Source organism: Echiichthys vipera, assembly GCF_963691815.1.
Source record: "Echiichthys vipera genome assembly, chromosome: 5".
In the NCBI taxonomy this organism is placed as follows: domain Eukaryota; kingdom Metazoa; phylum Chordata; class Actinopteri; order Perciformes; family Trachinidae; genus Echiichthys; species Echiichthys vipera.
The window spans coordinates 11,798,383-11,809,009 of record NC_139830.1 but is presented as its reverse complement, the minus strand read 5'-3'; the positions used below and the strand labels follow the sequence as shown (position 1 = coordinate 11,809,009).

At 43.1% G+C, this 10,627-nt stretch overlaps 1 protein-coding gene across 12 annotated transcripts in view; it reads right to left on the bottom strand.

The window, feature by feature from the left end:
* Positions 1-892: 892 nt before the first annotated feature.
* The window catches only part of mecom (MDS1 and EVI1 complex locus), a 133,195-nt gene continuing 123,460 nt past the window's right edge, over positions 893-10,627 (bottom strand). For all 12 annotated transcript variants that reach the window (XM_083914615.1, XM_083914623.1, XM_083914620.1 and 9 more), the window contains 7 exons: positions 8,746-8,912; positions 8,414-8,491; positions 6,606-6,775; positions 5,418-5,562; positions 3,149-3,391; positions 2,876-3,059; positions 893-2,768 (listed from right to left, as the gene is read on the bottom strand). In XM_083914615.1, the coding sequence (XP_083770741.1) occupies positions 2,634-2,768; positions 2,876-3,059; positions 3,149-3,391; positions 5,418-5,562; positions 6,606-6,775; positions 8,414-8,491; positions 8,746-8,912 (1,122 nt within the window). In that variant the 3' untranslated portion in view covers positions 893-2,633. The remainder of the gene's footprint in view (positions 2,769-2,875; positions 3,060-3,148; positions 3,392-5,417; positions 5,563-6,605; positions 6,776-8,413; positions 8,492-8,745; positions 8,913-10,627) is intronic.

Sequence of the window (10,627 nt, the reverse complement as noted above, 5' to 3'; positions counted from 1 at the left end):
GGTGGCAAAACTTATACTCCATTATCAAACCATTATCACTGGCACTCCATTATGGGCCTGGCCTGCACCATCACTACCATCACTGCAGCTGACCTCATCAAAGCTGGACGACCCGTGCTGACCTCATCAACACTGCATGACCCCCTGTGACCTCATCAAAGCTGGACGCCCCATGGAGCCCTGAGGGTTGACAACAGGCCCTAAGAAAACACCCCATCCATTAGGGTGCCAAAAGCACTGTAAATGTGGAGTGTCAGCGCCAGCCATCTTCACTGTCATGCCCAATTCTCCAACCCCCCACCCAAGTTACTCTCCGGACAATGGGGCTGCTGAACCTGCAACCCTCCCAGCCACAATGTCCGCCCACGTCGGCTGGCAGCAGTGACAGAGGGGGGTGCCGGATGGGGAGGCCTGCTGCAGGATGGGACTCTTATTGAGCGTTTGAGCGATGAGCCAGGTCATCACATCTACCCAACTCATCCATCATGCCCCACAAACGGACACAAATAAAGAGGACACATTCCTGCTTCTGCTCCCACTACCACATTCAAGCCCTCTCCAGCCTTTTCTCTCCTTCCCTCTCTCCATGCGAGCCAAGACCTGGAGAAAAAAAAAGAGGACCAGAGTTCAGGCTCTCCCTCGCTCTTGGAGGCCATGGGAGCGCCAGAAGAAAGCGCCAGGTGGTTTTCTGACTCATGTCTCTTAGTATAAAATCACTTTGAGCCAAAATGATGGGCAGCCAGAAGGACTGAGTGGGGAGGTGTGAGGGAGATGGGAGGCAAAGGGTGAGTAAATTGTTTAAGTAGAAATAAAGAGAGAATGGACGACATATCAATCCACATTGTAGTCCTTTATTTCTTAGTTGTTCCTCCCACAGTATTGAATTGAAATGCATAACAGTTACATTGTAGAAAGCATTAAAACAAAGTACCTCAACTTGCTGATTACTTTTTAAAATCGATTATAAACAACGACAAAAACAAACAAACAAACGAACAAAAAAAAAATCTGGTCCCTCAAAACGGGAGAATAAATGAAAGTAATCTGTTATTTATCATAAGTTTGGCACAAGGGATTAACATGAACCGAACGTCACACAAGCTTGCAGACAACCGTAGAAAATGTCAGATACAGATCTTACCAGACCAATCATGCGTTTATGAAGAAATTATACCTGGCTTTTTTTAATTATTCATTCTTTATAATGTTTTTAATTTTTTACAATTGAATCATTAAATTGTCATAGAAAAAAAAACCTAAGTAATATCTATTCATCGACCGGTTTCATTAGAAGAATAAGGAGTGAATTGTATGTTTAATACTATCCGGCACTCAAATGTAATCTACAAACCCCATTGAATTCTGGGATAGGCCCGGTGAGGAATCTCCCCTTCACCTGGGCTAAGAGCAGTGCTATTCAGTAAACAAACTACAGTTTGCCAAGAAATAAATACAATTCTCAACATACAACAGCAAATAACAACAACAACACCAACAAAAAAAAGAAAACGAAATCATGATTGTCTAAAAATGAAAGACACACGAGCATGGAGTAGCTAACGACTAGCATTCAGGCTATTTAGTGGTATTGTTGGCTGACTAGGATGGATTCAAGGGTTTGGAAAAAAGACATATGCCCTTTACAGAACAACAATTAACTTCAGCACTGGCTACTTATTTCAGTAAAAAAAACATTGTGTTTTCTTCTCTTCCACTAAAAAGACAATCTATATATATCCTTTCACAGATAGCGCAGGCGGGCACGATGGAGTGCAGTGGAGAACAGTTGGTAGAGACTTGTGTACAGTGCTATGATTGTGCAGACACAGCTATGAAAACGCAGACGGGAAACTGGCCTGATTTCAGTTAAACAATTACTTTTTTAATTCTTCAGTGACTTCAGTGATATTAAAGCGCTGATAGCGCTGTCCTTACATGGAGCGGTTTTCATTTAAACTGAAGTTGCTAACCCCACCCTTCATTTTTATCATCAAGTACATGTATTTATGAGAAACACCTGTGAAACTCTGGGGGTTAAACGGAACTCTTGTAATATACTTTAAAGATACTTTTGCCAGATGAGCCGGGGCTCTTATGCTTTACACAGTGAAACAGACTGGGTGGAAACTGGCTGTCTTAGAGACACAACCAAACTCACCCTCTCAGCGTAAAATGTTGTCCTTGCATTCTATGTGCTGCTGGGCAATAAATGCAGTCTAGCAATGATACATCAGCACATCCATCTTCTATGTCCACCAGCTGCCTTTGCTGTGCAAAACATAGAAATTCAGCAGAATAAATACAGCTATTATTACTTATTATTATTTTCACCTCATCCTGTTATCATCCTGGTTGTTCTTAATGTAATAATTCAATTTTAAGGTCTCAGAGGGACATTTTGCTCTCCATCTGTTGGAGTTTTTTGGGGGGCTGGGCTGGGTTCTGCATGGACAGTGACCCTGCTTTGTGTGTAAGGCGCTCCGCTCAGCAGTCAGATGGGCCGTGGTGGTTCTGCTCAACAGTCACTCTGTGGACGATCAGGGGCCACCGCACATAGCCCCCTGCAATGGGCGCCCAGTGCCATAGGTCAGGTTTGGGGGTTGAAAGGTGAAAGGAAAGCGCAAAGGGGTTCATCATACGTGGCTGAGAGACTGGATGGCACTGGATTCAGCAGCAGCCCGTGCCAGACTGTGCCACATGGTGGCTGGGGTGTGAGAGGCTGGGTGGAGAGAGTCCTTTTCAGCCAGAGACAGCATCATGGCGTAAGCCTGAGGGAGAGGGAGATGGATTGAATTGAACTATCATGTTTTAATGCAAATATGTTTGTGCATTGTGCAGGTAAACAGAAGAGCATGCACGTTAACTGTCAATTTACCTGAGACTTAGATTTCCGAAAGAGTGGCTGTTTGACTGCGTCAGTCAGAGAGGGGGAGCAAAACGACCCATCGTCCTCATCTCCATCTCCGTCACTCAGCTCGCTCTCCTCCAGCTTGCGCATGTCCGAAAAGTGACGAATATGATCCAAGGCTGAGTAGCTCTGCTCCTCCTCATCCTTAAACCTGGAGGGCAAGCAGAAAATTAAAATAAGGGCATTTCAAGATACTTTTGATTTATACAATGTAAACTGTTTAAGTTTAACTGAATTTACCTCCGCGGAGAGGTTTTGCAGTTGAGGTTTAAGTTGTCAGGTCCACTGAAGTCCATTTCATCTTGTATCATGTCATCACTGAGGCTGCTTGGAAGCACCTCATCTTCCTGTTTCCCCGGGGTGTTGCTAGGCTCTTCCCCTTCTTCATCAGCACCAATCTCCTCCGCTTCCTCGTCTTCCAGATCATGTGACCCATGGCTGGCCATCAGCGGCTTCTCTTCTTCAAATGGACCACCATTTAACCTGCAGACCAGGGAACATTGATTAGATCAATACAGCTTGATAAAGTAGTCAATTTTAAGGAAGAATAAATGACAGTGTAATCTACCTTATTAGCTGTAAAACAAACAAACAAAAAAAACCCACTCATTTTATGTTTAAGAAGATTATCAGGACATTGGAAATTCAGCTAGTGTTTCTTAAATAAGTAACATAAGAAATAAGAAACTTAAATGAAAACTATAAATAGGTTTTGTATGCATACTGGGTACTGGCTTTTGTCCTTTATTTTTAGTTACCTATACGTTCTTGTGAGAACCCTTCTAGATACAAAAACAGTGGAGCGTATGGATATACAGTAGAGCGCGATGGATCGGAGGCAGCTGGGATCGAGAGAGCCGGAATCCCGTTTGTCATCGAGGCTCTGGAGCCCCTTTGGGCACAGCAGCACTGGGTTGATCGCTGCAGCACTTAACTGGAGTGCTTCGCCTCTCTGCTTGTTTATTTTCTTTACTATCTCGTATTCATCTAATAGCCAAAATATTTAGCTGACAGCCCCATTTGGTGGGAGAGTTATGAGAGCATTGCCAACCGGCCCATTCCTCTATTCCTGCGAAGGGAGAGAGGGGCGAGCTATCCAAACTGTCGAGTCTTAATCTGTCCCTCTGTCTCAGCGCCACAGGAAACCACCATTTGGTAAATCATCTGGAACCACATTTAGACTGATTCACTAATTACACTCTGGGACGTCTTTCGTCAGCGCCCAAAAATGCCTTTTCTAGCACAAAGGATTCAGAGATGAGGACTGAGGACTGAGAACTGAGGACTGAGGACTGAGGACTGATTCAGAGAAGTAGATACATAGGAAACAAAACACATCAAGCACATCATAATATAGGATATATAATTATAGGATGCTTATAAACAGTATACCTGCATCAGATTGGAAATGGGGTGCATTTGAGCGTACAGTGACTTTAGGGGAAAGGGATAGAGGGAATTATTACGGATTACATTCTAGCACATTCAGTATCTACATCATCTTTCCTCTTTTATCAGCCGCTGATAATATTGTGCTTTTGACAGAGCTCCCACTGGGATGGAGAGTTTGAGGCCGAGAAGGTGGTATTCGTGCCGCAACAAGCTCGCAGGGCTGAGAAGAGAAACTAGCTCCAAAAGGGAGAGGGCTCGAGCTCTGTGATTAAGAAAACAGATTCGCTAATTACGCTTTCAAACGTGGTAATTTGCTGGGGATAAAGTATCTATCAGAAGTAGTCAGGAGCGCAGCACTTTGAAAGGAAACACGGGCCGACCCTTTGACCCCACCCCCTCTACCCTCTTCCTGTAGGCAGACATGTTGGTTCCAGATGTGGTGGGCTAACTGCTGCACCCTCCCCTCCTGCTTCTCTCCCTGTCTCTCTAATGCTCTACCGCCCCGGTCCTGCTCTCACAGGCCTTCTGCACAATCATACACCAGTCTGCGAGATCTCTATCTGGACTCACAATCGGCCATGTGATCACACCAACGTGAGGCACGTGAAAACAAACTCAGGGACACGAGCAGACCTCTCAACTGCTATCCGACCCGATCACAGCTCCAAGAATTTATTAGCATAATGCTCAGACGTAGTTGCACACAGATATCGGTTCGTACGTGTGGCCGAAAAGCAACTGACATAAGGAGCTTGTGAGTGTTTCCAAAAACCTGCCATTATCTTGAATATCATCACACTTGATTGCTCTCTATTCCAGACCTCTGAGCATGATGTCATTATCAACAAGGGCTGACTGGGTGGTATGAAAATCCTTGTCAAACACCGGCTGATAGTAGCTGACCCATTATTCATACCTATTTAAGCCCTGGAAGTCATTTTAAGTCCAACTATCTTAATGCAGTCACAATTAATGCAAAAGTTCAACATGTAGTAATTAGGGCCAGACTGTCCCTGCTGCTGAGATGTGGTCGGTGAGAACAACTTGTTTAGCTCCGTAGATGGAGATGTGATCAGGAAAGAAGGCAGGTCCTCAGAACACATTAAACTGGGCTTACCCTTCCTCAGAGGGGTCCGGTGATGTCTGGTTCTGGCCTGTGTTGCTGATGAAATTTCTTATTTCATTGAAATAAGAGTCTTCTTTGTCATCCAATATGGCGCTGCTGCCATCCAGTTCAGACTGTGGGGAAGACATTGCAGTGCCTGCAGAAAGAGAAATATTCTAATTTTAATATTTCAACACGATATGTTGCACCATAATGTCGCAAAACTGTTCTGAAAGATGTCCGTATGTCCATTTAAAATGCATGTTTTCATGGTTTAATAAATTATGTTGACTGAGAACTGAGTGTGTTTTCACCACACTGCTTGCTTGTGTCACCTGCAAGTGCCCACAAGTACCTTCAAATATGCTGCTCTATGACAGTATGACATATTCTGTATCTGCTGGTTTCAATGCTCCGATGAAACTACAGTGAGTGAAATATCCAAATCCAATTTTTTTCCTTGTGATGTGACCCATTACATCACAGGGAAAATTGGATTGTGCATCATGTTATTCGCATTTCAGTGGATTTCTCTGTGACATATTTGGTATTTTTGGAAACCTTGAGCTTTTGACTACATTTTGAAATTAAATTATGTGAGTTTTCACAGTGCTTGGCCCCACAAAATACAAATGTCTTTGAGGTTAAAATGACAAATATTGTATTATTTTAACCATGATGAAACAGCTTTTCTGCTCAACAGTTTTCAGTCTACTATCTTTGTGTTGTGGGTCGGGGGATAAGTTGTTAGATGCTACAAAGGGAATGCTTGGCAGATAATGGATTATGCATTTGATAGAGTGAATATTGTGGAAACCTCCTCTGAGGACTGTTGATCTCAGCTGCTGGCAAGGTGTCACTGCTCGTTCTGCTGATTCAGAGTCAGAATGATGCAACCCATCAAACCCATAAGCTGAGTTGCTGATGAAAGCAACTCATTCAAAAACATATTTTGTGCAGAGGTAGATGACAGATTTATGTACTCATGAGTAAATTATGTTTTCTGCATTCAGCAGAAGGAGGGATAATATACAGTGCGTTACTGTGTCACAAATCAGCCGAGTAACTCTCATTTTCTCTGATGGAATTTGGACGGAGGGAGAAAAAAAGCTGGAAACAGCGGAGAAAACTTCAATAATTTTACTATCTTATAATCTTTCCACAATCTACAAAACCAGAAATGTTTTGCTCAAGACTCACCAGACAGGTTGCCATTCTCATGCTTCTTGAGGTGGCGGTCCAGGTTGGTCTGCTGACCGAAGCAACGATCACACAAGTGGCACTTGAAGGGCTTTTCCTTGTTGTGGATGTTACGAATATGACGTTGCAGGTTGGAGGAGATACTGAAGGAGCGGTCGCAGTATTTACACCTGCAGGAAAAGGGGAGGCCTTTCACTTAAAACAATTGTGAAATGACAGAAACAGCAACATACACAAGCTGCTAGTCATAAGTACAACTGTACTGCATACTGAATCAGGACCCTGTGATTTCTTCTGTGGGAAACATACTGGGATACATAATGTGGGACACACATACACACAGACAGTCCCTGCAGTCCCACAGTCCCAGACATGATGGAGGAGCTTGTTTAAGGTGAAACAGCTCTGCCTCTTATCTCAAGCCAGCGCAATAAAATTGCATTCTTCTCTCACAAAATAAGCACGCAACAGATTTGGTTCTAGCCCTGCAAAATTAGGGCCTCTTGCCAAGTTTCTTCATGCAAAATTATACGAGAAGATTACATCTTTTCTTCTGGTGGAATTAGCTCGCTTGATTGGCTGTCCCTCAGGAACCTCCTGGTTATCTCCACAAAAAATTACAATAAACAGCGGTGATCTTTAATGGCATGCCAGCGTGTGGAGTGCAGGCTATCAGGCTGGGGCAGTAGAGGCCTGCGTCTGTCTTTCTTTCTCCCCTGTGGTCAGCCGGCCTCCTCCAAGCTTTGGGCCAACATTCCACTACCTTAGTAACTACAAAGCAGAGCAGTGCTAGCCAGGGTTTACTCATTATCCAAATGTAGTAAATGTACAAGATTCATTTTTTACATGTGTAGCGAACTGCTGTTGCATTGTTACTTCTACCTCAGCAGCACCTGGAAAGGGAGGGATGTAAGGGCTAGGAGACTTATAGCCAACAATTCCCATGAAAGTAAATGCTTAAAAACTGTGTGCATCATTTTTTCTTATTTGCCAATTAGACTATGAGTCTAAAAAAAACGACTTAATCTTGTGATAACCTTTGTAGTTGGCAAGAAAGCATCACTTGGTGCGGCAAGTAGCCAGTGGGCTTGCAGATTTACTTCAAGTCTGACCTCGTACACATAAGAGAAATGGCCACAGCTGCCGGACCTGGACATCTGCCCGTGCTCCTCATCACCCCAATTTTTCACCAAACTTCCTCCCTTCCTCTCAGCTCTGCTCTTTTAGCAGCCCAGCTTCAAGACCCCCTCTTCTCCTGTCACCCTGGCGACGGACACCATTTTTCATCAGGCAAATTATTTAGCAGCAGGATAATTATTCCAAGCTTTTACAGCATAAGAAAACACACATAAACTCTGTTCTAACTGAAGACAAGAATTCCCTGGGAAACACCCGTTCACTGCTAACAAATGAGCTGCATCTCTCTGACTCTCTGTCTGCTTGAGAATACGTCGGGTGAAAGAGTGTTTGCTGCTCTCTGTTTTATTTGTGGGAAGAGGAGAGCATTTATTCACTGAGGATTTAATGTGCTATTGTGCTCACTGATTCTTGACTATATAATGATTTGCCTATATAGTTTTGTATGGCCTGTGCATACTTGGAAGTGAGGAGGATGGATGGAGGGATGCTGGCAGAGGGCAAAAGAGGAGTGTGATATTTAGCTGACATGTTACTGTTGGACCGCCCTTCCCTTACAACAGCTCAAACCAAAACATAACACCCACACACCTCTTCAGCACATATACATGGATACTCCAAGAGACAATGTGTGTGAACCTGGCACTTTAGGCTTGTAGAAACAGTCTTACCTATATGGTTGCTCTCCTGTATGAGTCCTGAGGTGGCGGGTCAGGTTGGCAGAACGTGGGAATATTTTCCCACAATATCTATAAAGAAATAAAAACTTTTTAAGTATAGTTTACCTACAGTATACTACTTCAGTAATATACTAAAACAAAACCTGTATTACTCTAATTTCTATACATCAAAAGGAAACTCTTACTGTGACCCTACTGTAGCGAAAGAAAAAAAAAAACTCCAATGCCAATAACAAAACCATTTGCCAGAGGATTTTTAATCTATGACCAACATTAAAGTTGAAAATCTAAATAAAACATGTCACAACAGTTGCCATAGTTACCTGCATGTGTAGCGTTCCTTGCCCTTGCGCAGCAGCGTCTCTGGAAGTGCAGAGGGTGGGGCTCTGAAGTCAAACATGGAGGGGACGGAGCGCAGCAGGTCACTAGACTCTGGCTTCAAGGAGCCAAACGTCTCCAGCTTTTCTGCCATGTTCTCGATGGCTGACATCTGAGGGCAAAGAGGAGAGGAAGGAAATTGTGAGCTTCAGTTGTGTTCAAATTGTGTTAGCTTCAGGCTTAAAAACACACTGTATGCTCATACAGCATTGCAAGACCAACATGCTAAGCAAAGCAACTTATGTTTGAGTTGTATCAGGTTTGAAAGCTGCGTCACTTCATGATTATGCCACAAAGATGTCTACAAAGAATATTTTGTATGAGATTTCACTAATATTTCAATAAAAAAATGTAATCCAACAGCATGGATACTGTGGATAGCCATGGAGCTGTACTGCAGGATGTGTTTGAATACTTTTTAGGTTTCTGATTGAAGGATGCAATAACATGGAAGAAGCAAAAAGCAATAAATGATTTAAGCTTTAATACACTGTACAAGTCTTACACACTGAAACAAATTATAGCAACTCTACATTTCTGCATTTGCTTTGGATGTCTTAATATTAAGCAGAAATGCCAAATATTTGATACATTTTATTCTTATCTAATGGTAAATGCTTCTGACTGAATATATAATTAATATTTTCTAGACAAATTTGTTCATGTCTTGTTTGATTGACGAGCCGTGTTTACAGCCATCACACCAGGTGAAATGAAGAGAGACAGGTATTGGGTGAATTCATATTATGACGTTAATCAATGATTCATGAATGGCAAGGTCAAATCCCTGGTAGGTGTGCAAGACAAGTACATTTGATACTGATTCATAACTTTGCAGTTAAATAAAAGAGCAGATGTGAATTTTATCCCTTTTGTTACTTTTGTAAGAAGTATAGACAAAACACACACACACACACACACACACACACACACACACACACTTACACACACACACACACACACACACACACACACACACACACACACACACACACACAGAGGATTGAGGGACTGCAGCCAATCTGCTAATGAAGCTGGACATTTACTTTCATCAGGTACTCTCTGAGGAGATATGTGCACTTGTCAGCTGGCCTATGTGTGTGTGTGTGTGTGTGTGTGTATGAACAAGAAACTATGTGCTGCATGGTGGCCGTAGTTGATTAATTGCCATCAATGAGTGTGTGAAAGAGAGAATATATGTGTGCGTGTGAGAGAGAATAATGTATTTGTAATGCATTTGTATTTGTGGGAGTGTGTGTGCTTAAAAGCATAGTATGTGAGCGTGTGTGGGTGTGTATCTGTGTGTTTTCAGATACATGTTTATGTGTATGCATGTGTGTGTGTATGTGTGTATGTGTGTATGTGTGTGTGTGTGTGTGTGTGTGTGTGTGTGTGTGTGTGTGTGTGTGTGTGTTGTGTGTGTGTGTGTGTGTGTGGCAGAGGAGTGATTCATGTCCACTGCTGGGCTGTAAACTATTCTGTGCACAATGCGGGCAGACAGCACATTCGTCAATATGAAAGATGTTGACATTACTGATCAAGGGCCAGACACGGGTAATAATGATATCGCTGTGCTGAGAGGGGCGGGATGGGGGAGGAGCGGGGGCTGGAGGGGGAGTGAAGTGAGAACTAGAGGGAGGAGGAGAGGGAGGGGTAGGGGTGAGGGGGTTCCAGTAGGCCGCAGGGCCTGTCAGCTCATCTCACACACAGGAGGTTTTTTTTTCTTTTTTTAAAGGGGCCACACAAATTTGCATTATTTTGCGTGTATTGAATTTTCAGCCTGTTTCTTATTCTTATTTCAATAAGGCAACAAATCAATGGTGATTC